Below are 27,239 nucleotides of genomic sequence, written 5' to 3'. Positions count from 1 at the left end.
GCCATTGTTATGGGGGTGGAACAAAGTGAGGTGCAGATCCCTGCTCATCTTCACATAGACGGCCACTCTGCCTAACCTGCACATCTTTGGAGAGATCTTTCCAAAGATATGTCAGCTGGGTGGACCGACCAAGCTAAATTGTCCCTTCGTGTCCCAAGATCACAGAATCCCTACAGTGCAGGAGGCGGCCTTTTGGCCCATCGAGTCTGCACCGACCACAATCCCACCCAGGCCCTATCCTTGCAACATGCAATTACCCTAGCTAGTCCCCCCACCCCCCCCCTCCCCCCACCCCCACCAACACAGCACAGGTGTAAATGGCCTCAGGGGATTCCCTCTTGTGAATTAGCACGGCCAATCAACCTAACCCACACATCTTTGGAGTGTTTGTTTATTTATTAATGTCAGAAGTAAGATTTACATTAACACTGCAATGAAGTTACTCTGAAAATCCCCTAGTCGCCACACTCCGGCACCTGTTCGGGTACACCGAGGGAGAATTTAGCACGGCCAATGCACCCTAACCAGCACGTCTTTCGCACTGTGGGAGGAAACCGGAGCACCCGGGGGAAACCCACGCAGACACGGGGAGAACGTGCAAACTCCACACAGACAGTGACCCGAGCCGGGAATCGAACCCGGGTCCCTGGCGCTGTGAGGCAGCAGTGCGAACCCACTGTGCCACCATATCTCTATGACTGCTCTCAGCAGGAAGGAAGCAATGCTACCCCACATGGATGGGAGCCGATGTTCAGAGGGAAGGAGGAACTGATTGGTTTTATTCTCTCTCGAGATCTTCAGGCCTCCTGTGACATTCTCTCTTCCACCTTCTTCCGTCGGGAAAAAGATACAAAAGTCTGAGGTCACCTACCGACCGACTCAAGAACAGCTTCTTCCCTGCTGCCATCAGACCTTTGAATGGACCTACCTCGCATTGAGTTGATCTTTCTCTACACCCTAGCTATGACTGTAACACTACATTCTGCACCCTCTCCTTTCCTTCTCTATGAACGGTATGCTTTGTCTGTATAGCGCGCAAGAAACAATACTTTTCACTGTATGTTAATACATGTGACAATAATAAATCAAATCTATGAGGGAGTAATTGGCCACATTTCAGAGTGTTCAGCATTACACCTTTCCTCTGACCACTCCCCCCCCCCCCCCCCTCCCACTCCCACTCTCACCGCCCCCACCACAGCACAGGTGTAAATGGCATCAGGGGATTCCCTCTTGTGAATTAGCTTGCGGGTCATCCTCAGTTTAATCTGGAGTTTAATTTAGACAAATGTGAGGTGATGCATTTTGGTAGATTGAACCAGGGCAGGACTTACTCAGTGAATGGTAGGGTGTTGGGGAGAGTTACAGAACAAAGAGATCTAGAGGTAGCTCCTTGAAAGTGGAGTCACAGGTGGACAGAGTGGTGAAGAAGGCATTCGGCATGCTTGGTTTCATTGGTCAGAACATTGAATACAGGAGTTGGGACGTCTTGTTGAAGTTGTACAAGACATTGGTAAGGCCATACTTGGAATACTGTGTACAGTTCTGCTCACCCTATTATAGAAAGGATATTATTAAACTAGAAAGAGTGCAGAAAAGATTTACTAGAATGCTACCGGGACTTGATGGATTGAGTTATAAGGAGAGGCTGGATAGACTGGGACTTTTTTCTCTGGAGCGTAGAAGGCTGAGGGGTGATCTTATAGAGGTCTATAAAATAATGAGGGGCACAGATCAGCTCGATAGTCAATATCTTTTCCCAAAGGTAGGGGAGTCTTAAACTAGAGGGCATAGGTTTAAGGTGAGAGGGGAGAGATACAGAAGGGTCCAGAGGGGCAATTTTTTCACACAGAGGGTGGTGAGTGTCTGGAACGAGCTGCCAGAGGTAGTAGTAGAGGCGGGTACAATTTTGTCTTTTAAAAAGCATTTGGACAGTTACATGGGTAAGATGGGTATAGAGGGATATGGGCCAAATGCGGGCAATTGGGATTAGCTTAGGGGTTTAAAAAAAAAAGGGCGGCACAGACAAGTTGGGCCGAAGGGCCTGTTTCCATGCTGTAAACCTCTGTGACTCTATGACTCTAACGAGCTCCTCACTGAAACGTAGGTGTGGCTGACTGAGGCTGTGACAGCTCGGAGTCACTGAGAGTCAGAGGGCTGGTGGAGCACCGGCCGACGCTGCAGACGGTCACACTTAGTTACCTGGAGTGGCAGCAACGAGCAGGGGACAATGTGGCAGAGTGCCCAGACTTTGAGCAGAGATTGAAGCTTAAGGTTTATTTGTTAGCGTCACGAGGAGGCTTACATTAACACTGTGATGAAGTTACTGTGAAAATCCCCTAGTTGCCACACTCTGGCGCCTGTTCGGGTACACTGAGGGAGAATTTAGCACGGCCGATGCACCCTAACCAGCACGTCTTTCAGACTGTGGGAGGAAACCGGAGCACCCGGAGGAAACCCACACAGACACGGGGAGAACGTGCAAACTCCACACAGACAGTTTTAAAGTTTATTTGTTAGTCCCAAGTAAGGCTTACATTAACACTGCAATGAAGTTACTGTGAAAATCCCCTAGTCGCCACACTCCTATTCGGGTACACTGAGGGAGAATTTAGCATGGCCAATGCACCCTAACCAGCATGTCTTTTGGACTGTGGGAGGAAACCGGAGCTCCCGGAGGAAACTCACGCAGACACGGGGAGAACGTGCAAACTCCACACAGACAGCGACCCAAGCCAGGAATCGAACCTGGGTCCCTGGCGCTAACCGCTGAGTCGCCGTGCCGCCCGCCAATGATGGAATCCATCCAGGTGAGGAGTTCGGTCGCTGCTGAGGCGTATGAGGAGACGGCTTCCTTCCTGGAGAGGTTGGTGACTGTCACAGAGAGTCGGATCCAGTAAACCGGTCAGTGGATTCTGGGAGTGAGTGGGGAATGTCACTGTGGCCGAGTGAGAGGCGGCTGGTGCACCTCCAGATGCCCCTCTGTCTGCGGACGGCAGGAACTGTACTCTGAAGCGCCTCTCAGGGCACTCCCACGGTGGACAGGAGCTCCCCAGCCCCCTCTGACAGTGAGCCGAATGCCCCCAGAGGAAGCAGCCACATAGGGGGCATCAACAGCGGTGTAAAAGTCTCTCCGTTTACTCTGGCCCGTGAGCCAGGGGCCCCCCCGAGGATGGCCACTGCAGTCAATACAGGCCACCAGGCATTGAGATCAGCCACCTGCTACCAGCTCAGTCACAGAGGCTGGGGACACACCTCAATGCAGCAAGGAAAGGCACTGAAGAGTGCACACCAGGGCCGAATAGCTGTTTAAAAGATCAGATATTGCTGGTTTATGACTAAACAATGCATCATCATTCCTATGTCCTTTCTTCAAGCGATGAATCTTCATGAATGGGTCTCAGATCCTCACACACAAGGTGCTGCTGGAATAGAATTCAGCTCTGCCTGGGTAATGGAGCGGCGAAAACCCAGAGGGTGGGTTCTGGGGTCAGAATCGTTCCATGACATGTGGCATTAGGCACATTGGAGGGCGTTCTCCCATCACAGGGGTAATGGATCCCGGAAGCGGCTGCGAATCAGGTCTTCGCGGGCTTCCAGACCTCTGGCCTCTTCCGAGGATGGGTGTTCCCGCTCGCCCTGCCGCTCCGCCTTCTCTCCTCCACCGTCCTCGTCCGAGGACGTTTCTGCTTCTCCCTCGTCCGACGAGGAATCCGTCTCCTCGGCCCCCTCTGGGTGCAGGGTCTCGCCCCGCTGCTGCGCCAGGTTGTGTAAGGCGCAGCAGACCACGGCAATCTGCGAGACTTTTGTTGGGTCGTACTTCAGAGCGCCCCTGGAGCGGTCCAGGCAATGGAATCGCCTCTTCAGCAAGCCTATTGTCTGCCTGATCGCCGTCCTTGTGGAGCTATGACTGGAATTGTACCGTCGCTCTGCCTTCGTGCAGGGCCTCCTGACTGGCGTCAGCAGCCAAGTCCGGAGGGGGTAACTCCTGCCACCGAGGATCCAGCCCTCCAGCTGTGGTTGCAGCTGGAACAAGTTCGGTACCTGGGAATTCTGAAGGATATAAGCATTGTTGGTGCTGCCTGGGAATCGGGCACAGACCTGTAGAATCTGCCTTCTGTGGTCACACACCAGTTGAACGCTGATAGAATAAAATCCCTCCTTGTTGATGTACGCTGCAGGCTGTTCGGACGGAGCACGGATAGCCACGTGCGTGCAATCGATGACGCCCTGCACTTGCGGGAAGCCAGCAATGGCACCAAATCCCGCTGACCTCTCAGCCTGGCTCTCGGGGTCCGTGTGGTATTGGATAAACTCACCGGCCCTCTTGAACAACGCGTTGGTCACCTCCTTTATGCAGCGGTGCGCCGCGGCCTGCGATATTCCGCACAGTTCACCCGTGGACCCTTGGAAGGATCCGGAGGCGTAGAAGTTGAGGGTAGCGGTAAGTTTGAGCGCCACGGGCATGGGGTGGCCACTGAATCCCATTGGACGCAGGTCATCCTGCATCATGGCACACAGCTCGGTGACGGTCTCCCTGGAGAGGCGGAGTCTCCTCTGGCACTGCCTCTCCGACATCTGCAGGTAGTTCAGGCGGGTTTTGAAGATCCTGGGTCGCCTCGGTGCCTTCTGTTTGCCCGTCGCTTTCTCCTGCCGGTCCACTGGGTCTCGCGGTGGCTCTTGCTCTGTGGCGGCAGGGGCCGGGTCCCGTTGCTGCGAGCAGCCTTGCGGCATTGCCGGGTCTTGCGGTGCCCCCTGACGTAGCGATGCTCTCTGACCTTGCGGTGCCCCTTGACCTAGTGATGCTCTCTGGCCTCGTTGAGTCCCTTGACCTTGCGATGCTCCCTGACTTTTCACTGCTCTCTGACCTTGTGGTGCCCCCTGACCTTGCGGTGTTGTCTGGTCTTGCAGTGCCCCCTGACCTCGCGGCGCCCCCTGACCTAACGATGCTCTCTGACCTCGTGGCACCCCCTGACCTAATGATGCTCTCTGACCTCGTGGCGCCCCCTGACCTAACGATGCTCTGTGACCTTGCGGTGCCCCCTGACCTAACAATGCTCTCTGACCTTGCAGCGCCCCCCGACCTAACGATGCTCTCTGACCTCGCGGTGCCCCCTGACCTAATGATGCTCTCTGGCCTCGTGGTGTCCCCTGACCTTGTGGTGCCCTCTGACCCCGTGGTGCCCAGGGGTCCTGTGCTGCCCCCTGGTTGGCATCGGCTGGCACCCCTCGGTGCTGCGGTGGTGCCGCCAGCAGCAGCGGCCCAGCTCCCCGCTGCGGCCTTCCCGTGTACATTTCCTCCACCACCCGTGGGTGCAGCAGCATGGGGTGGATGATGCCCATCCTGGGGCGGTGGGCCCAGGGCTTCGCTGAGCCCGCGCTGCCCCCTCACAGACCCCCCGCCCACCCCCCTCACCCAAACCTCCCTTCACCCCCTCAGGCCCGGCCTGCAGTGGGATAAACATCAGAGTTTCCACTCCCAGCCGCCTGCTTTCACCGGGAGCCCCTCTGTCACACAACACAACATCCTCCCATCCAGCTCCTCCCGCCCAATTGAAGCACCCGCCATCTTCCCCGCTCAACCCCGCCCCCGGGAGGCGGCGCTGCTGTGGGAGGCTGGAGCCGGGAGGTGGCGCTGCTTTGGGAGCCGGGAGGTGGCGCTGGTTTGGGAGGTTGGAGCCGGGAGGTGGCGCTAGTTTGGGAGGCTGGAGCCGGGAGGTGGCGCTGCTTTGGGAGGTTGGAGCCGGGAGGTGGCGCTGGGTTGGGAGGCTGGAGCCGGGAGGTGGCGCTGCCTTGGGAGGTTGGAGCCGGGAGGTGGCGCTGCCTTGGGAGGTTGGAGCCGGGAGGTGGCGCTGCCTTGGGAGGTTGGAGCCGGGAGGTGGCGCTGGTTTGGGAGGTTGGAGCCGGGAGGTGGCGCTGCTTTGGGAGGCTGGAGCCGGGAGGCGGCGCTGCTTTGGGAGCCGGGAGGTGGCGCTGCTTTGGGAGCCGGGAGGCGGCGCTGCTTTGGGAGCCGGGAGGCGGCGCTGCTTTGGGAGGCTGGAGCCGGGAGGTGGCGCTGCTTTGGGAGGTTGGAGCCGGGAGGTGGCGCTAGTTTGGGAGGCTGGAGCCGGGAGGTGGCGCTAGTTTGGGAGGCTGGAGCCGGGAGGTGGCGCTGGTTTGGGAGGCTGGAGCCGGGAGGTGGCGCTAGTTTGGGAGGCTGGAGCCGGGAGGTGGCGCTGGTTTGGGAGGCTGGAGCCGGGAGGTGGCGCTAGTTTGGGAGGCTGGAGCCGGGAGGTGGCGCTGGTTTGGGAGGCTGGAGCCGGGAGGTGGCGCTGGTTTGGGAGGCTGGAGCCGGGAGGTGGCGCTGGTTTGGGAGGTTGGAGCCGGGAGGTGGCGCTGCTTTGGGAGGCTGGAGCCGGGAGGTGGCGCTGGTTTGGGAGGCTGGAGCCGGGAGGTGGCGCTGGTTTGGGAGGCTGGAGCCGGGAGGTGGCGCTAGTTTGGGAGGCTGGAGCCGGGAGGTGGCGCTGGTTTGGGAGGCTGGAGCCGGGAGGTGGCGCTAGTTTGGGAGGCTGGAGCCGGGAGGTGGCGCTGGTTTGGGAGGCTGGAGCCGGAGCTGGAAAGTGCGAATATGAATATTAAACCTCTCGATTGGGGAGCGGGTGGTGGGTGTGAGAAATATCGGGTGTATTTAGTGAGTGCGGGGCCGCGGGGACGGTGTCCGGGCCGCTGCGGGAGCTGTTACCCGCTGTGGTGAATCTGCGGACCGGGGCCCACGCTCTCTCTCTGTCATGGCGGCCGCTCTGGGCCCGGATCAGGCCTCGGCCTTTCTGCCGCTCCGAGCCGCCCTGCGCCCCCGCCCCGGGCAGCAGCAGCGCCGCCGGCGCCTGAACAAGAACAAGAAGAAAAGCTGGAGCAAACACAGCGACATCGCGGAGGTGGAGGAGTTTCTGGAGGATGTGAGGCTGCAGGAGCGCGCGGTGGGGTGAGTGAGGCCAGCGGCCCCCCCCCCCCGGAACCCCCCCCCCGGAACCCCCCTCCCCTGGAACCCCCCTCCCCTGGAACCCCCCCCCCCCCTGGAAACCCCCCCCCGGAACCCCCCCCCCGGAACCCCCCTCCCCTGGAACCCCCCCCCCCCCTGGAAACCCCCCCCCCCCTGGAAACCCCCCCCCCCCTGGGAACCCCCCCCCCCCCGGAACCCCCCTCCCCTGGAACCCCCCCCCCCTGGAAACCCCCCCCCCCGGAACCCCCCCCCCCGGAACCCCCCCCCCCCCGGAACCCCCCCCCCCGGAAACCCCCCCCCCCCCCCGGGAACCCCCCCCCCCCCCCGGAAACCCCCCCCCCCCGGAAACCCCCCCCCCGGAAACCCCCCCCCCCGGAAACCCCCCCCCCCGGAAACCCCCCCCCCCGGAAACCCCCCCCCCCGGAAACCCCCCCCCCGGAAACCCCCCCTCCCCTGGAACCCCCCCCCTGGAAACGCCCCCCCCCCCCCCCCCCGAAACACCCCCCCCCCCCCGAAACCTCCCCCCCCCCCCGCCCCCCGGAAACACCCCCCCCCCCCCCCCAGAAACATCCCCCCGGAAACACCCCCCCTGGAAACCCCCCCTGGAAAAACACCCCCCTGAAATCCCCTCCCCCGCACCCCCAATATGATCCCCCCCACACCCCCGCGATATGATCCCCCCCACACCCCCCCGATATGATCCCCCCGATATGATCCCCCCCACACCCCCCTGATATGATCCCCCCCACACCCCCCTGATATGATCCCCCCACACCCACCCCCGATATGATCCCCCCACACCCCCGCGATATGATCCCCCCCACACCCCCCCGATATGATCCCCCCGATATGATCCCCCCCACACCCCCCTGATATGATCCCCCCCACACCCCCCTGATATGATCCCCCCACACCCACCCCCGATATGATCCCCCCACACACCCCCGATATGATCCCCCCCACACCCCCCCGATATGATCCCCCCCCACACCCCCCCGATATGATCCCCCCCCACACCCCCCCGATATGATCCCCCCCCACACCCCCCCGATATGATCCCCCCCCACACCCCCCCGATATGATCCCCCCCCACACCCCCCCGATATGATCCCCCCCCACACCCCCCCGATATGATCCCCCCCCACACCCCCCCGATATGATCCCCCCCCACACCCCCCCGATATGATCCCCCCCCACACCCCCCCGATATGATCCCCCCCCACACCCCCCCCGATATGATCCCCCCCCACACCCCCCCCGATATGATCCCCCCCCCACACCCCCCCCCGATATGATCCCCCCCCCCCGATATGATCCCCCCCACACCCCCCCGATATGATCCCCCCACACCCCCCCGATATGATCCCCCCACACCCCCCCGATATGATCCCCCCACACACCCCCCCGATATGATCCCCGCACCCCCGATATGATCCCCCCACACCCCCCCGATATGATCCCCCCCCCCCACGCCCCCGACGAGCGGACACAGGTTTAAGGTGCTGGGGGGTATGTACAGGGGAGATGTCAGGGGTAAGTTTTTCACACAGAGGGTGGTGGGTGAGTGGAATCGGCTGCCGTCAGTGATGGTGGAGGCGAACCCGATAGGGTCTTTTAAGAGACTTCTGGATGAGTACATGGGACTTAATAGGATTGAGGGTTATAGGTAAGCCTATATATAGCCTAGGTAGGTAGGGACACGACCGGTGCAACTTGTGGGCCGATGGGCCTGTTTGTGCTGTATTTTTCTATGTTCTATGATCCCCCCCCACACACACTAACCCTCAAAACAATCACCCATACCCCCAATCTTTCCCCCATCCCCAATATAACACCTCCCCCACTCACACTAGCCCCCCCCCCACCGCCCATTAGAGCACCCACCCCCATATACCCCCCCACACCTCCCAAAATAACCTCACACCCCCCCCCCACTCAATATCATCCTCTCACACACTAACCCCCCCAATATAGCACCAACCCCCCCCATGCACCCCTTCCCAATATAACTCACCCATACCCCCCCCAAAACGATCACCCTCCCTAATAAAACATACCTATACCCACTCCCAACCCCCCAAAATATCCCCCCACACACTAACCCCCAATATACCCCTACACCCTAATTTAACCTCCGCCACACACTAGCCCCCCAAAACAATCACCCACACCCCCAAATATAGCATATACCTCACCCCCCCCCCCACAATGTAACACCAACCCCCCCATATACCCCCACACCCCACCCCGGGTGGCCAATATAACACCCCACACACTAACCCCCCCCAATATAACACCAACCTCACCCCCATATACCCCCTTGCAACCCCCCCACACACTTACCCGCACAAAACAATCACTCCCCCAATGTAACCCCCCCTATAAAACTAATACCCCCTCCCAACCCCCCCAAAACAATCAACCCCTGCCAAATATAACACCCCCAAATAAAACACACACATACCCCCAACACCCCATATACCCCCCACACACTAACTCCCCCAAAACAATCACCCCCACTATAACACTAATATCCCCAAACCCCACAAAAGTAACACAACCCCTCCCCACACACACAACCCCCCCCCCCAAATATAACACACTAATACCCCCTCCCCAACCCTTCCCAAAAAACACTAACCCTCCCAAATAACACCCCCCCCCCCACCCCTCACAGATAGAGACACACAGACGGGGACAGGCACATGCAACTGACATAGCTACTCACACACACTCATACATGACGTGGAGATGCCGGCGTTGGACTGGGGTGGGCACAGTAAGTAAGAAGTCTCACAACACCAGGTTAATTCCAAATGAACCTGTTGGACTTTAACCTGCTGCTGTGAGACTTCTTACTCTCACACGCACAATTTCTCCACCCCCCCCAACACTGAGACTCTTACCCCCCCCCCAAAAAAAACCTCTCTCACACTCAAAAAATTAATCACCCCCCAAAAAACACACAAAGACCCCTCAAAAAACCCCAAACATTGAGTACCCCACACAGAGACTCTTCCCCCAAAAGAAATCCCCTCACACACACACTAACCCCCACGCGCACTAAAAAAAACAATCACCGCCCCCCCCATAAAAAACGCACTAACCCCCTCCCCCCAAACACACTAAACTCCTCGCACGCAAAATTGACCCGAGTCAATTGCTAAATTGATTTGATTATAATGTGTACATATTGAGGTCAGTCAAACTTTGGGGGGCGCGGGGGGCACACCCTGGAGGGTGAATGTTCACGACTTAATCATGTGGGGAGTGTGCGGATTGTTTATTTAGCGCAGCGTCACACCCAGACTTTTCTTTAACTCTGAGGGATGGTGGAGGGACTTTCAAGCTGGTTACCTGCACCTTGATCGCTCCTTCTGTGGCCAACAAGTCCTGATGTTGGACTTGAGCCCAGAGCTTCTGGTCCCGCTGTAGGGGCGCTGCCCACTGTGCCACAAGGGCTCCTTGGACAGTGACTTGGGTCCATTGATGGGATGGTCCTCGGTAGACTCTCAGTAACACTGCATGAGGTCAATTAAATGAAGAATCTTGCGGCTGTGATGTGTTAAGATTCTCCTGTACCAAACTGGTTGTGATTTGTCTCCTAATTCTGCCCTCCTTTTCAGCGGCCTTGTGTCTGAAAAGCCGGATGAAAACCTGTTCTTCGTTGATACTGGCGATGAAGTGAAAGGTGAGAAACGTCCACTGGCAGTTGGAAATGATGTGGAGATGCCGGCGTTGGACTGGGGTAAACTCAGTAAGGAGTCTCACAACACCAGGTTAAAGTCCAACAGGTTTATTTGGTAGCAAATGCCACTTGCTTTCGGAGCGCTGCTCCTTCGTCCTCCACTCCATCTGACGAAGGAGCAGCGCTCCGAAAGCTAGTGGCGTTTGCTACCAAATAAACCTGTTGGACTTTAACCTGGTGTTGTTAGACTCCTTACTGAGTTGGAAATGCCCCAGAAACCTTTAGGTTGTCACTGCTGCTGTTACGTAGCCGTGTGGCGATGGGTTTTGCTCTGGTCCTATGGGTAGTACACTTGTCTCCTGTGCCAGAAGGTCAGGTGGCTTTATACTTTTATTTATTAATTAATTACTGTCGCACGGAGACTGACATTAACACTGCAGTGAAGTTACTGTGAAAATCCCCTAGGCGCCACACTCCAGCACCTGTTCGGGTACACTGAGGGAGAATTTAGCACCTAACCAGCCCGTCTTTCAGACTGTGGGAGGAAACCCACGCAGACACGGGGAGAACGTGCAGACTCCGCACAGACAGCGACTCAAGCCGGGAATCGAACTCAGGTCCCTGGCGCTGTGAGACAGCAGTGCCATCCACTGAGCAACTTTATTTAATAACACCCTTGTGAAGCCTCTTGGGATGTTTAATTATAGATTCTGTAATCTTCGCTCAAAAACAGGTTTCCTGTTAGTTTAAGTTTATTTATTAGTAGGCTTACATTAATACTGCAATGAAGTTATTGTGAAAATTTGCCACATTGTTCGCTTACACTGAGGGAGAATTTAGCACGGCCAATGCACCCTAACCCGCACATCTTTCGGACTGTGGGTGGAAACCGGAGCACCCGGAGGAAACCCACGCAGACTCGGGGAGAATGTGCAAACTCCACACAGACAGTGACCCAAGCCGGGAATCGAACCCGGGTCCCTGGCGCTCTGAGGCAGCAGTGCTAACCCCTGACTTGAGCGTGTAATACAGGTGCAGGACTGAGGGTGAGCGGCACTGCCAGAGTTACACGTCCCATCCGCGCTCTCGTGTAGGTGTAAGAAAAGATAGATGGCCACGAGTTAAGAAGAAGTGTGAGAGAGTTCTGGGCGAACTGCGCTGATGTTCATCCCTCAACCAGCATCACATCAACAGACGATGTGCACATGATCACGTGGTGGGTGTGGCGTGTGTATCGGACCGGGTTTAGGGGGGGCAGGGGGTGCTTCATTGCTGGATTTTTAAATTCTTTATCTGTACGGGGAGATAAATGTTTGATTGTTTCTGTAGATCTGCTCCACAATAAAGGAAAATTGAAGCCACTGAGAATCGACCTGATTCTACAATCTGACTCCAAGGTTCCAGCTCCTAAAGAGTAAGTATCTGACATCAGCTTGTGTTGGATTTTACTAAAATACACGGAAATCTGTCTTTTATAAACAGTGATGTGATACAGATAATCCTTACAGAGCCGAGGATTCTCAGTTTGTATGTTTATATATCATACTGGGCACAGAACTGCCAGGGTGTGGGTTAAAAGTTGGGTGGGGGGGTGTTACAATACTGTTGCTATATAACACTGGGGTGCAGTACTGGTGGGGACGGGTCTGTCACTGTATAACACTGGGGTACAGTACTGGTGGAGACGGGTCTGTCACTGTAACACTGGGGTACAGTACTGGTGGAGACGGGTCTGTCACTGTAACACTGGGGTACAGTACTGGTGGGGACAGGTCTGTCACTGTATAACACTGGGGTACAGTACTGGTGGAGACGGGTCTGTCACTGTATAACACTGGGGTACAGTACTGGTGGGGATGGGTCTGTCACTATAACACTGGGGTACAGTACTGGTGGGGATGGGTCTGTCACTGTATAACACTGGGTACAGTACTGGTGGAATACAAAAGCAGGGATGTACTTCTGAGGCTTTATAAAGCACTGGTTAGGCACCATTTGGAGTACTGTGAGCAATTTTGGGCCCCACACCTCAGGAAGGACATACTGGAGCGGGTCCAGCGGAGATTCACACGGATGATCCCAGGAATGGTAGGCCTGACATACGATGAACGTCTGAGGATCGTGGGATTATATTCATTGGAGTTTAGGAGGTTGAGGGGAGATCTGATAGAAACTTACAAGATAATGAACGGCTTAGATAGGATGGACGTAGGGAAGTTGTTTCCATTAACAGGGGAGACTAGGACGCGGGGGCACAGCCTTAGAATAAAAGGGAGTCACTTTAGAACAGAGATGAGGAGAAATTTCTTCAGCCAGAGAGTGGTGGGTCTGTGGAATTCATTGCCACAGAGGGCTGTGGAGGCCGAGACGTTGAGCGTCTTCAAGACAGAAATTGATAAATTCTTGATTTCTCGAGGAATTAAGGGCTATGGGGAGAGAGCGGGTAAATGGAGTTGAAATCAACCATGATTGAATGGTGGAGTGGACTCGATGGGCCGAATGGCCTTACTTCCGCTCCTATGTCTTATGGTCTTATGGAGACGGGTCTGTCACTGTATAACACTGGGGTACAGTACTGGTGGGGATGGGTCTGTCACTATAACACTGGGGTACAGTACTGGTGGGGACGGGTCTGTCACTGTATAACACTGGGTGCAGTACTGTTGGGGATGGGTCTGTCATTGTATAACACTGGGTGCAGTGCTGGTTGAGACGGGGTGCATGGTATTAGTAACTGTAGCAATATTTGGGTTTGTTTTTTAGCATTCCTAAGAAAGGTTATGTACAATTTTTTTCTGTAGATTGTTGTTATCTGTGGGTGGTATATGTTTAGCACTAACCGTCATTGTACCGGGGTACTGACACGTTTAGACCCAGGAAAAACATGATCCAACACATGTCCCTGTTTCCCTCAATCTGATCTGATTTAATATTGACATGTATTGAGATGCAGTGAAAAGTATTGTTTCTTGCGCGCTATGCAGACAAAGTATACTGTTCATAAAGTACACAAGGGAGAAGGAAAGGAGAGAGTGCAGAATGTAGTGTTACAGTCATAGCTAGGGTGTAGAGAAAGATCAACTTAATGCAAGGTAGGTCCATTCAAAAGTCTGATGGCAGCAGGGAAGAAGCTGTTCGTGAGTCGGTTGGTGCGTGATGTCAGACTTTTGTAACTCTTTCCTGATGGAAGAAGGTGGAAGAGAGAATGTCCGGGGTGTGTGGGGTCCTTAATTATGCTAGCTGCTTTGCCGAGGCAGCGGGAAGTGTAGACAGAGTCAATGGATGGGAGGCTGGTTTGCGCGATGGACTGGGCTGCATTCACGACCTTTTGTAGTTTCTTGCGGTCTTGGTCAGAGCAGGAGCCATACCAAGCTGATCACCAGACTTCAACATGAGTAAGGCCGAATAGAAATAGAATTAGAACAAAGAAATACAGGGGCAGCACGGTGGTTAGCACTGCTGCCTCACAGCACCAGGGTTCAGTTCCCGGCTTGGGTCACTGTCTGTGTGGAGTCTGCACGTTCTTCCCATGTCTGTGTGGGTTTCCTCCGGGTGCTCCGGTTTCCTCCCACAGTCTGAAAGACGTGCTAGTTAGGGTCCATTGGGCGTGCTAAATTCTCCCTCGGTGTACCCGAACAGGCGCCGGAGTGTGGCGACTAGGGGATTTTCACAGTAACTTCATTGCAGTGTTAATGTAAGCCTACCTGTGACAATAATAAATAAACTTAACTTAAAAACTTAGCACAGGAACAGGCCCTTCGGCCTAGCAAGCCTGCGCCCATAGGGATTTCTTTCCCTCTGTTCGCCTCCTGTTGATGTGTCTATGAAGATACGCCTTGAATGTTGCTAACGTGCCTGCTACCCCCACCTCCGCTGGCAGCGTGTTCCAGGCTCCCACCACCCTCTGTTATTGGCCATGCTAAATTGCCCCTTAGTGTCAGGGTAGATTAGCAGGGTAAATACGGGTTACGGGAATGAGACCCGGATGGGATTGTGGTCGGTGCAGACTCGATGGGCTGAATGGCCTCCTTCTGCACTGTAGGGATTCTATGATTTCTATAAAAACTTTCCCCGCACATCTCCCCTAAATTCCCCCCTCACTTTGAACCAGTGCCCTCTTGTAGTTGATCTTTTTACCCCGGGGGGAAAAGCCTCTGACTATCCTCCCTGTCTGTGCCGCTCATAATTTTGTAGACCTCTATCAGGTCTCCCCTCAGCCTCCGTCTTTCCAGTGAAAACAATCCTAGCTTATCCAACCTCTCCTCATGCCCTCGAGACCCGGCAACATCCTTTCACTTGTTACGAGAATCCTTCCTCATGAGCTGTTGTTTTGTTGTAGTTGTTATCTAAATTTCTTTTAACAGTGAGTAATTTTTATATTTATAACTTGATCCCTCCAGTATTTTAGCTCATCAAATTCCAAACGGTCGGAAGCTCAGAAGGAAAGCGGAAAGGGAGAAGCGTTTGGGAATTATCCCCCGGAAAGAGCGACTGCTCAATGCCAGGCTCCTGAATCCTGTGGTAAAGACGAAACTCGTCCCCAACAACCACCCCGCCAGGGACTTCTACAACCTGTGGTCAACCGCAAGTAAGAGAGGAGCCTTATCCACCTGGAACGTTCCGAATTCTCCGTCACCTGTACAGGTGTTCGGTTCCAATCCCGCGGTCAATCTCCGAACCGTTCATCGATGTCAAATCTTTCACCGTTAGAGGGGCGGGGCGGGAATCATGGTGGGGTACTGCTGGCACCTCGCCTCAATCTGCCCCGGCCTGAGTTGGTAGAATGAGATTGAGGACAGGAAACTGCTGGGAAACAAACACCCAGCGAGTCAGTAAGTACCCGTGGAGAGAGAAACGGAGTTAACATTTTGGGTCAGTGAACTTTCACCAGAGATGATAAAGTCGCATCATCGATCTGAAACATTAACTGTTGTTTCTCTCACTGCAGACACTGGTCTGCAGTGCAGGGGGACCACAGCAGTTTCTGACCAGAGAAGAAAGGGGTTCCCAATAAGAATAGTGCAGATGTTGGAAAACGGAAATTAAAACGGAAATTGCTGCAAACATTCAGCAGTACGATGGTGCAGCACGGTGGTTAGTGCTGCTGCCTCTCAGTGCCAGGGACCCGGGTTTGATTCCCAGCTTGGGTCACTGTCTGTGTGGAGTTTGCACGTTCTCCCTGTGTCTGCGTGGGTTTCCTCCGGGTGCTCCGGTTTCCTCCCACACTCCAAAGATGTGCGGGTTAGGTTCATAGAATCTACAGTGCAGAAGGAGGCCATTTGGCCCATCGAGCCTGCACCGACAACAATCCCACCCAGGTCCTGTTCTATCCCTGTAACCCCACATATTTACCCTCTTAATTCCCGTGGGCGGCACAGTGGTTAGCACTGCTGCTTCACAGAAGGAGGCCATTCGGCCCATCGAGTCTGCACCGACCACGATTCCATCCAGGCCCTATCCCCGCAACCCCACGTATTTACCCTGCTAATCCCCCTGACACTAGGGTTAATTTAGCACGGCCAATCGTAGGTGCGAGTTGGATTGATTGGCCATGAGAAATTGCCCCTTAATGTCGGGGGGAATCTTAGAAACCCTACAGCACAGAAAGAGGCCATTCGGCCCATCGAGTCTGCACCGACCACAATCCCACCCAGGCCCTATCCCCATATCCTTACATATTTACCCACTAATCCCTCTAACCTACGCATCCCAGGACACTAAGGGCAATTTTGGCATGGCCAATCAACCTAACCCGCACATCTTTGGACTGTGGGAGGAAACCGGAGCACCCGGAGGAAACCCACGCAGACACGAGAAGAATGTGCAAACTCCACACAGACAGTGACCAAGTCGGGAATCGAACCCAGGTCCCTGGAGCTGTGAAGCAGCAGTGCTAACCACTGTGCCGTCCACGGGAATTAAGAGGGTAAATATGTGGGGTTACAGGGATAGAACAGGACCTGGGTGGGATTGTTGTCGGTGCAGGCTCGATGGGCCAAATGGCCTCCTTCTGCACTGTAGATTCTATGAACCTAACCCGCACATCTTTGGAGTGTGGGAGGAAACCGGAGCACCCGGAGGAAACCCACGCAGACACGGGGAGAACATGCAAACTCCAAACATACAGTGACCCAAGCTGGGAATCAAACCCGGGTCCCTGGCGCTGAGAGGCAGCAGCGCTAACCACTGTGCTGCCCCATCGTCTTGCTGAATGTTTGCAGCTATTTCCATTTTAATTTCCGATTTCCAGCATCTGCACTATTCTTATTGGGAACCCCTTTCTTCTCTGATCAGAAACTGCTGTGGTCCCCTGAATCAGCCCTTGTTCCACTGGCTGCTGAGGGATTAGACCAGAGTGCATGTGGTCAGTGTGGTTCACACCGGCACTAGTTATTGCTCAGTGACCATTGGGGTACCGAGTGAGAGAGCGAGGCTTAGTGCGAGTTGCTATGTTATCGAGAAGTTTCACTCTGTAATGTACATTCTCAACTCACCCATGGTTGTCTGTTGCTACTTCGAGGTCCCCTAGACAAGGAACTGGAAGGCAAAGACCCGTGGTTCCTAGAACAGACCAAGAAGAAACGGCTGAAGGTATGTGTCTGAGAATTATAAGATTGCTGTGATTGGGTGAGGATTTTACTCTGCATCGACTGAGTGGTAATCTGCAGTGAAGAGAGTATTTCAGTACAGCAATACATCATTCTCTCATAGAATCATAGAACCCTACAGTGCAGAAAGAGGCCATTCGGCCCATCGAGTCTGCACCGACCACAATCCCACCCAGGCCCTACCCCCATATCCCTACATATTTTACCCGCTAATCCCTCTAACCTACGCATCTCAGGACACTAAGGGGCAATTTTAGCATGGCCAATCAACCTAACCCACACATCTTTGGACTGTGGGAGGAAACCGGAGCACCCGGAGGAAACCCACGCAGACACGAGGAGAATGTGCAAACTCCACACAGACAGTGACCCGAGCCAGGAATCGAACCCAGGTCCCTGGAGCTGTGAAGCAGCAGTGCTAACCACTGTGCTACCGTGCCTCTCCCTCTGTCACTGCAGCACTGCGATACTGTGTTAACAGGAGGAGGCCGTTTAGCATCTTGAACTTTACCTCCATTCAATTAGGTCATGGCTGGTTTGTTTTCTATCCCCCTTGCTGCTGCGTAACAGGATAGTGTCATAACGCTATCCTGCACACACCCCTGTACAGAGCACCACCTCTGTCGGGAGTGTTTTCTACCAGACCGCCATCACGGGACCATCTGCAGAGCTCTGTTTTCCAGAAAGTTCTGCTGTCACAGCGGCTGCCCCGGTGTTTCTGACTTGGCTGGAGGGACTAAAAATATGCTTTCGAAATCTAAATGGACAAAAAATTCATTCAGCACATCACGCAAACCAGCCTCCCATCCATTGACTCTGTCTACACTTCCCGCTGCCTCAGGCAACGCAGCCAGCATAATTAAGGACCCCACGCTCCCCCCTCCGGACATTCTCTCTTCCGCCTTCTTCCGTCAGGAAAAAGATACAAAAGTCTGAGGTCACGCACCAACCGACTCAAGAACAGCTTCTTCCCTGCTGCTTTCAGACTTTTGAATGGACCTACCTCGCATTAAGTTGATCTTTCTCTACACCCTAGCTATGACTGTAACACTACATTCTGCACCCTCTCCTTTCCTTCTCTATGAATGGTATGCTTTGCTTGTATCGTGCGCAAGAAACAATACTTTTCAAAGTATATTAATACATGTGACAAAAATCAAATTTTAAAAAGTTGGCAGAATGAATATACTATGCAGAAATGTGAACTTGTCTACATTAACAGGAAGAATAGAAAATAAGGTATGCTACTGAAATGGGGACTTAAACAGTCCCTCACTCTGTGTCCTTAAATGGGGCGGCACGGTGGCACAGTGGTTAGCACTGCTATAGAACATAGAACATAGAACATTACAGCGCAGAACAGGCCCTTCGGCCCACGATGTTGCACCGACCAGTTAAAAAAAAAAACTGTGACCCTCCAACCTAAACCAATTTCTTTTCGTCCATGAACCTATCTACGGATCTCTTAAACGCCCCCAAACTAGGTGCATTTACTACTGATGCTGGCAGGGCATTCCAATCCCTCACCACCCTCTGGGTAAAGAACCTACCCCTGACATCGGTTCTATAACTACCCCCCCTCAATTTAAAGCCATGCCCCCTCGTGCTGGATTTCTCCATCAGAGGAAAAAGGCTATCACTATCCACCCTATCTAAACCTCTAATCATCTTATATGTTTCAATAAGATCCCCTCTTAGCCGCCGCCTTTCCAGCGAAAACAATCCCAAATCCCTCCGCCTCTCCTCATAGGATCTCCCCTCCATACCAGGCAACATCCTGGTAAACCTCCTCTGCACCCTCTCCAAAGCCTCCACATCCTTCCTGTAATGTGGGGACCAGAACTGCACACAGTACTCCAAGTGCGGCCGCACCAGAGTTGTGTACAGTTGCAACATAACGCTACGACTCCTAAATTCAATCCCCCTACCAATAAACGCCAAGACACCATATGCCTTCTTAACAACCTTATCTACTTGATTCCCAACTTTCAGGGATCTATGCACACATACACCTAGATCCCTCTGCTCCTCCACACTATTCAAAGTCCTCCCGTTAGCCCTATACTCAACACATCTGTTATTCCTACCAAAGTGAATTACCTCACACTTCTCCTCATTAAACTCCATCCGCCACCTCTCGGCCCAACTTTGCAACCTGTCTAAGTCTTCCTGCAAACTACGACACCCTTCCTCACTGTCTACCACACCACCGACTTTGGTGTCATCAGCAAATTTGCTAATCCACCCAACTATACCCTCATCCAGATCATTAATAAATATTACAAACAGCAGTGGCCCCAAAACAGATCCCTGAGGTACACCACTTGTAACCGCACTCCATGATGAATATTTACTATCAACCACCACCCTCTGTTTCCTATCCGCTAGCCAATTCCTGATCCAATTTCCTAGATCACCCCCAATCCCATACATCTGCATTTTCTGCAGAAGCCTACCATGGTGAACCTTATCAAACGCCTTACTAAAATCCATATATACCACGTCCACTGCCTTGCCCCCATCCACCTCCTTGGTCACTTTCTCAAAAAACTCAATAAGGTTAGTAAGGCACGACCTACCTGCCACAAAACCATGCTGACTATCACCTATCAATTCATTACTCTCCAAATAACTATAAATCCTATCCCTTATAATTTTTTCCAACATCTTGCCGACAACAGAAGTGAGACTCACCGGTCTATAATTCCCGGGGAAGTCTCTGTTCCCCTTCTTAAACAATGGGACAACATTCGCTAACCTCCAATCTTCTGGTACTATACCAGAGGCCAACGACGACCTGAAGATCAGAGCCAGAGGCTCTGCAATCACTTCTCTTGCCTCCCAGAGAATCCTTGGATAAATCCCATCCGGACCAGGGGATTTATCTATTTTCAGACCCTCCAGAATATCCTGCACATCCTCCTTATCAACTGTAATACTGTCTATTCTACTCCCTTGCAACCCAGTGTCCTCCTCAGCTATATTCATGTCCCCTTGCGTGAACACCGAAGAGAAATATTGGTTCAATGCTTCACCAATCTCCTCCGGTTCCACACATAACTTCCCTCTGCCATCTATAACTGGCCCTAAACTTGCCCTAACCAACCTTCTGTTCTTGACATACCTATAGAACGCCTTAGGATTCTCTTTAACCCTATCCGCCAAAGTCTTCTCATGTCCCCTTTTAGCCCTTCTAAGCTCGCTCTTCAACTCCCTCTTAGCCAATCTAAAGCTTTCTAGTGCACTACCCGAGTGCTCACGTCTCATCCGAACATAAGCCTCCTTTTTCTTTTTAACCAACAAAGAAACTTTTTTGGTGCACCACGGTTCCCTAGCCCTACCAATTCCTCCTTGCCTGACAGGGACATACCTATCACAGACTCGCAGTAGCTGCTCCTTGAAAAAACTCCACATGTCGGACGTTCCCAGTCCCGGTAATCTCCTAGTCCAACCTATGTTTCCTAATTCTCTCCTAATAGCCTCATAATTACCCTTCCCCCAGCTAAAACCACTGGCCCGAGGTTCATGCCTATCCCTTTCCATCACTAAGGTGAACGTAACCGAATTGTGGTCACTATCACCAAAATGCACACCAACTTCCAAGTCTAGCACCTGGTCTGGCTCATTTCCCAGCACCAGATCCAATATAGCCTCACCTCTAGTTGGCCTGTCTACATACTGAGTCAAAAAACCTTCCTGCACGCTTTGAACAAAAACTGACCCCTCTAACGAGCTAGAGCTATAACAATTCCAGTCAATATTAGTCAAGTTAAAATCCCCCATAACAATTGCCCTATTACTTTCACTCCTAAGCAGGATTGACTCCGCAATCCTTTCCTCAACCTCTCTAGAACTTTTAGGAGGTCTATAAAAGACTCCCAACAGGGTGACCTCTCCTCTCCTATTTCTAATCTCCGCCCATACTACCTCAACAGATAAGTCCTCATCAAACCTCCTCTCTGACACTGTGATACAATCTCTGACCAATAATGCTACCCCTCCCCCTCTTCTACCTCCTTCCCTACTTCGACTAAAACATTTGAACCCCGGGACCTGCAGCATCCATTCCTGCCCCTGCTCTATCCATGTCTCTGAAATAGCCACAACATCGAAGTCCCAGGTACTGATCCACGCTGCAAGTTCACCCACTTTATTGCGAATACTCCTGGCATTGAAGTATACACATTTCAAACCCTGCTCCACCCCACCTCTGCAATGCCGTGCATTGCAGTCCCCATCCATGCATCCCTCACTTTCAGCCCCACTACTCAGGATCCCTCCCCCCCCCCCGAATCAGTTTAAACCTCCCTGCATGGCCTTAGCAAATTTACCCCCCAGGATATTGGTCCCCTTCTGATTAAGGTGTAGACCATCCTTCTCATAGAGGTCACACCTTCCCCAGTACGAGCCCCAATTGCTTAAGTACCTGAACCCCTCCCTCCTGCACCATCCCCTCAGCCATGAATTCAAACCTTCCCTCTCCCTATTCCTCTCTAAACTATCCCGTGGTACAGGCAAGAGTCCAGAGATAACCACTCTGTCAGTCTTGGCCTTTAGTTTCCACCCCAACTCCATAAATCCCTGCCTAATATCCCCTTCCCCTATCCTCCCTATGTCGTGTGTCCCCACATGTACAATAACTTGTGGTTTATCTCCCTCCCCCCTAAGAGTCCTGAATACCCTGTCAGACACATCCCGGACCCCAGCCCCTGGTAGGCAACACACCAACCCTGAGTCCCTACCTTTAGTTCCGACCCTCCTATCTGTCCCCTTAATTGTGGAGTCCCCAATCACAAGGCCCAGTCTTTTACAGCCCCTAACCACCTGAGCTTTCTCACTCGGCTCACCCCCAGAGATCTGCTCTCTATGCTCAGTTGATTCCTCCTCAACTGTAGCCTCCAGCACCGAAAACCTATTATGGAGGGGAACCGCCCCAGGGGATTGTCTTCCCGATTGCTTCTTACCCCTCCTCCTGGCATTGACCCAAGCCTCATTTCTAGGAGTTACTATTTCTCTATAACTCCTATCAACTTCCACCTCCGCCTCCCGAATTATGCGGAGTTCCTCTACCTCCCCCTCCAGCTCCTTTACACGCTCCTCCAGAAGCTGCAATCTAATGCACTTCTTACAACTAAAATCTCCTGAAACACTACTGGATTTCCTCACCACATACATCCCACAGGAGATGCAGCATACTGCCTGAACTGCCATCCCTGAAGCCATTACCAGCAAGAAAAAAAGAAAACAAAAAACTTCCCCACACTTATAATTAGGTTAGAGGAGGATGGAAGGGTGGGATCCTCTACCAGTGTAGAGGATCAGGTATCTCCTCTGCACCAATTTATAGGGCTAGGGGCCCGAGAGAAAAAAAAAACTACTACTGAGGGGGAACCACCCAGGTAACTGACTTTTAAAGTTAAAATAAAAACCCTTCCCAGACTCCTTTGCTGCCCACTTCTAGTTTTCACTTTAAACTTGAAAAACTGCTGTTAAAGTAAAGGCCAAAAAAATACACACACTAGCTGACTAATTAAATAAATAAACAATTCAATTAATCCAATTAATCTCTTACCAGCACTGCTGCTTTTCAATCACCCCTCTCAGCTTGCTCCAGTCGATCAATGCTGTCTCTCAACGCCAGGGACCCCGATTCGATTCCCAGCCTTGGGTCACTGTCTGTGTGGAGTTTGCACGTTCTCCCCGTGTCTGCGTGGGTTTCCTCCGGGTGCTCCGGTTCCCTTCCCCAGTGCAAAGATGTGCGGGCTAGGTGGATTGGCCAGGCTAAATTGTCCCTTAATGTCAGGGGGACTAGCGAGGGTAAATGCATGGGATTATGGGGATAGGGCCTGGGTGGGATTGTGGTTGGTGCAAACTCAATGGGCCGAATGGCCTCCTTAGGGATTAGGCAGGCAAATGGAATGTTGGCCTAATTGCAAGGGGAATTGAATATCAAAGTGGGGAAGTCTTGCTACAACTGCACAGAATATTGGTGAGACTACAAGGAGATTACTGTTTTGGTCTCCTTACTCAAGGGAGAATATACTTGCGTTGGAATCAATTCAGAGGAAGCTGGTTCCGAGAATGAAAGGCTTGACTTGTGAGGAATGTTTGAGCAGGCTGAGCCTGTATCCAGTGACGTTTATAAGACTATAAGACATAGGAGCAGAATTAGGCCACTCAAAGAACAAAGAACAGTACAGCACAGGAAACAGGCCCTTCGGCCCTCCAAGCCTGTGCCGCTCATTGGTCCAACTAGACCAATCGTTTGTAGCCCTCCATTCCCAGGCTGCTCATGTGACTATCCAGGTAAGTCTTAAACGATGTCAGCGTGCCTGCCTCCACCACCCTACTTGGCAGCGCATTCCAGGCCCCCACCACCCTCTGTGTAAAAAACGTCCCTCTGATATCTGAGTTATACTTCGCCCCTCTCACCTTGAGCCCGTGACCCCTCGTGATCGTCCCCTCCGACCTGGGAAAAAGCTTCCCACTGTTCACCCTATCTATACCCTTCATAATCTTGTACACCTCTATTAGATCTCCCCTCATTCTCCGTCTTTCCAGGGAGAACAACCCCAGTTTACCCAATCTCTCCTCATAGCTAAGACCCTCCATACCAGGCAACATCCTGGTAAACCTTCTCTGCACTCTCTCTAATGCCTCCACGTCCTTCTGGTAGTGCGGCGGCCAGAACTGGACGCAGTACTCCAAATGTGGCCTAACCAGCGTTCTATACAGCTGCATCATCAGGCTCCAGCTTTTGTACTCCATACCCCATCCTATAAAGGCAAGCATACCATATGTCTTCTTCACCACCTTCTCCACCTGTGTTGCCACCTTCAAGGATTTGTGGACTTGCACACCTAGGTCCCTCTGTGTTTCTATACTCCTGATGACTCGGCCCATCGAGTCCGCTCTGCCATTCAATCATGGCTGATATTTTTCTCATCCCCATTCTCCTGCCTTTTCCCCATATCCCCTTATTAATCAAGAACCTATCTATCTCTGTCCTAAAGACACTCAATGACCCGGCCTCCACAGCCTTCTGCGGCAAAGAGTTCCACAGATTCACCACTCTCTGGCTGAAGAAATTCCTCCTCATCTCTGTTTTAAAGGATCATCCCTTTAGCCTGAGGTTGTGCCCTCTGGTTCTAGTTTTTCCAACTAGTGCAAACATCCTCTCCACGTCCACTCTATCCAGGCCTCGCAGTATCCTGTAAGTTTCAATAAGATTCCGCCTCATCCTTCTAAACTCCAACAAGTACTATGGCCTAAAAGGTAGGGATATGTTCGGCACAACTTGTGGGGCCGAAGGGCCTGTTTAGTGCTGTAGTTTTTCTATGTTTCTAAGTACAGATCCAGAGTCCTGACCCATTCAATCAAGTAGATAAGGTTGTTAAGAAGGCATATGGTGTCTTGGCGTTTATTGGTAGGGGGATTGAATTTAGGAGTCGTAGCGTTATGTTGCAACTGTACACAACTCTGGTGCGGCCGCACTTGGAGTACTGTGTGCAGTTCTGGTCCCCACATTACAGGAAGGATGTGGAGGCTTTGGAGAGGGTGCAGAGGAGGTTTACCAGGATGTTGCCTGGTATGGAGGGGAGATCCTATGAGGAGAGGCTGAGGGATTTGGGATTGTTTTCGCTGGAAAGGCGGCGGCTAAGAGGGGATCTTATTGAAACATATAAGATGATTAGAGGTTTAGATAGGGTGGATAGTGATAGCCTTTTTCCTCTGATGGAGAAATCCAGCACGAGGGGGCATGGCTTTAAATTGAGGGGGGGTAGTTATAGAACCGATGTCAGGGGTAGGTTCTTTACCCAGAGGGTGGTGAGGGATTGGAATGCCCTGCCAGCATCAGTAGTAAATGCGCCTAGTTTGGGGGCGTTTAAGAGATCCGTAGATAGGTTCATGGACGAAAAGAAATTGGTTTAGGTTGGAGGGTCACAGTTTTTTTTTAACTGGTCGGTGCAACATCGTGGGCCGAAGGGCCTGTTCTGCGCTGTAATGTTCTATGTTCTATGTTCTATTCCTCATACGACAAGCTCTTCATTCCAGGGATCATTCTTGTGAACCTCCTCTGGACCCTTTCCAGGGCTGGCACATCCTTCCTTAGATACAGTGCCCAAAACTGCTCACAATACTCCAAATGGGGTCTGACCAGAGCCTTATACAGCCTCAGAAGTACATCCCTGCTCTTGTATTCTAGCCCTCTCGACATGAATGCTAACATTGCATTTGCCTCCCTAACTGCTGACTGAACCTGCACATAAACCTTAAGAGAATCTTGAACAATGACTCCCAAGTCCCTTTGTGCTTCTGATTTCCTAAGCATTTCCCCATTTAGAAAATAGTTTATGCCTCCATCCCTCCTTCCAAAGTGCAAAACCTCATACTTTTCCACTTCTTTGCCCACTCTCCTAGCCTGTCCAAGTCCTTCTGCAGCCCCCCTGCTTCCTCAATACTACCTGTCCCTCTACATATCTTTGTATCGTCTGCAAACTTAGCAACAGTGCCTCAGTTCCTCCTTCCAAATCGTTAACGTATGTTGTGAAAAGTTGTGGTTCCAGCACTGACCCCTGAGGCACACCACTAGTCACTGGATGCCATCCTGAAAAAAAATCCTTTATCCCCACTCTCTGCTTTCTGCCAGTCAGCCAATCTTCTATCCCTGCCAGGATCTTACCCTTAACGCCACGGGCTCTTAACTTATTTAACAGTCTCCTATGCGGCACCTTGTCAAAGGCCTTCTGGAAATTAAATAAATCACATCCACTGGTTCTCCTTTATCTAACCACCTTGTCACGGTGATCTTATTGAAACATATAAGATGCTGGGGGGCTTGATGCTGAGAGGATGTTTCCCCTTGTGGGAGAGGTTGGAGTTGGGGAACGCAGTTTAAAAGAAGGGTTCTCCCATTTAAGGAGAAGATGAGCCATTGGTCCATTGAATTTTCTTCCCCACAGAGCAGTGGAGGCTGGGTCACTGAGTACTGGTCGAGTTGGACAAGTTCTCAATTAGCAGGGGTGGGGACGTGAGGGGAGACAGGAAAATGAAGGTGAGGCTACAACCTGATCTCATCAAATGGCGCATCAGGCTCGAGGGGCCGAATGGCCTCCTCACTCAGGAAGTCGATGTCTGACTGCCCATGGGGATGAAGGATGTTGTTGTCTTCAAACTGTTTGTGTTTTTTTTTTTAATTTTCAACAGCGTCCGCACAAGCTAAACGAAAAGCCATCCCAGGTAGCGGCGATAGAAGTGATTGCACCGGGCGGGTCGTACAATCCCACCTTCGAATCTCATCAGGTACGTGGGCTCTCGGAGTCGGCACTCCATTCCCTTCTCACTGCAAACGTATCGTCTCAGCCTGAGAGAGAGAGAGTCCACAGAACTGGAACCAGAGAGCAGAAGCTGCTGGAAATACATCATGGAGAGCGGAGGAGGCCATTCAGCCCATCATGTCTATACTGGCTCTTTCAGACAAACCTTATCAGACTCGGTAGCAGTTTCTGCTTTGGGGCTAATAAACCTCAGTGAGAAGAGGCTACTCACTACCTTAAATCTTGTGTTAAGAACCAGCTCAGAAACTCCGAGGTATTTTGTGACGTTAGCCTAGACCCTAACTTTTACATTTGATTTTGGCATTAGGGTGAACGTAAGATGTTTCACTCCAGGTATGATTCAAGTGACCCACGAGGAAGCTTTTACCAAAACAAACTTTATTTCAGAACATAGTTAGAATATAACCAAAAGAATTAGCATAACTTTTACCAATTAAAATACGTAAACGTGACAAAGTATAATTCTTAACAGCTAGCTATCTCTATTGTTCCAATTTAGCAGTACCCCCATCGACATAAATCCCTTCTTTAGAACCAGTTAGCACAGAAACCAAAGACGTTTACGTAGGTACTAGATTTCCAACCTTCTGACACTTGTGGAGAGTGATCCAGACAGACATATGTCT

The 27,239-nt window shown here is 52.4% G+C and overlaps 2 protein-coding genes across 6 annotated transcripts in view; one reads left to right on the top strand and one right to left on the bottom strand.

Annotated features, from left to right (window-relative positions):
- Positions 1-1,212: 1,212 nt before the first annotated feature.
- On the bottom strand, positions 1,213-5,382 carry LOC144511457 (uncharacterized). 4 transcript variants are annotated; one of them, XM_078241824.1, is made up of 2 exons: positions 4,779-5,382; positions 1,213-4,742 (listed from the first exon to the last, which is right to left on the bottom strand). In XM_078241824.1, exons 1-2 carry the CDS (start codon positions 5,341-5,343, stop codon positions 3,544-3,546), a joined length of 1,764 nt encoding a protein of 587 aa, XP_078097950.1. In that variant the 5' UTR covers positions 5,344-5,382; the 3' UTR covers positions 1,213-3,543. The 4 variants fall into 4 exon arrangements, with proteins under 4 accessions (XP_078097950.1, XP_078097951.1, XP_078097952.1 ...); XM_078241825.1 differs by having other exon boundaries at positions 1,213-4,886; positions 4,941-5,382; XM_078241826.1 differs by having other exon boundaries at positions 1,213-4,886; positions 4,977-5,382.
- Positions 5,383-5,723: 341 nt separating this feature from the next.
- The window catches only part of nop53 (NOP53 ribosome biogenesis factor), a 33,194-nt gene continuing 11,678 nt past the window's right edge, over positions 5,724-27,239 (top strand). The window contains exons 1-7 of one of the 2 annotated variants that reach the window (XM_078241857.1): positions 5,724-6,465; positions 6,562-6,961; positions 10,606-10,670; positions 11,997-12,081; positions 15,068-15,255; positions 17,188-17,258; positions 26,483-26,578. In XM_078241857.1, coding sequence (XP_078097983.1) covers positions 6,768-6,961; positions 10,606-10,670; positions 11,997-12,081; positions 15,068-15,255; positions 17,188-17,258; positions 26,483-26,578 — 699 coding nt within the window. In that variant the 5' untranslated portion in view covers positions 5,724-6,465; positions 6,562-6,767. The remainder of the gene's footprint in view (positions 6,466-6,561; positions 6,962-10,605; positions 10,671-11,996; positions 12,082-15,067; positions 15,256-17,187; positions 17,259-26,482; positions 26,579-27,239) is intronic. The other variant, XM_078241858.1, reaches the window with a different exon arrangement.

This window comes from Mustelus asterias, chromosome 24 (genome assembly GCF_964213995.1).
Source record: "Mustelus asterias chromosome 24, sMusAst1.hap1.1, whole genome shotgun sequence".
NCBI lineage: Eukaryota > Metazoa > Chordata > Chondrichthyes > Carcharhiniformes > Triakidae > Mustelus > Mustelus asterias.
This window is presented reverse-complemented; position numbering and strand designations above follow the sequence as displayed.

Coding starts and splice junctions, on each gene's coding strand:
- LOC144511457 (XM_078241823.1), bottom strand. CDS start 5,343: ATGGGCATCATCCACCCCATGCTGCTGCACCCACGGGTGGTGGAGGAA.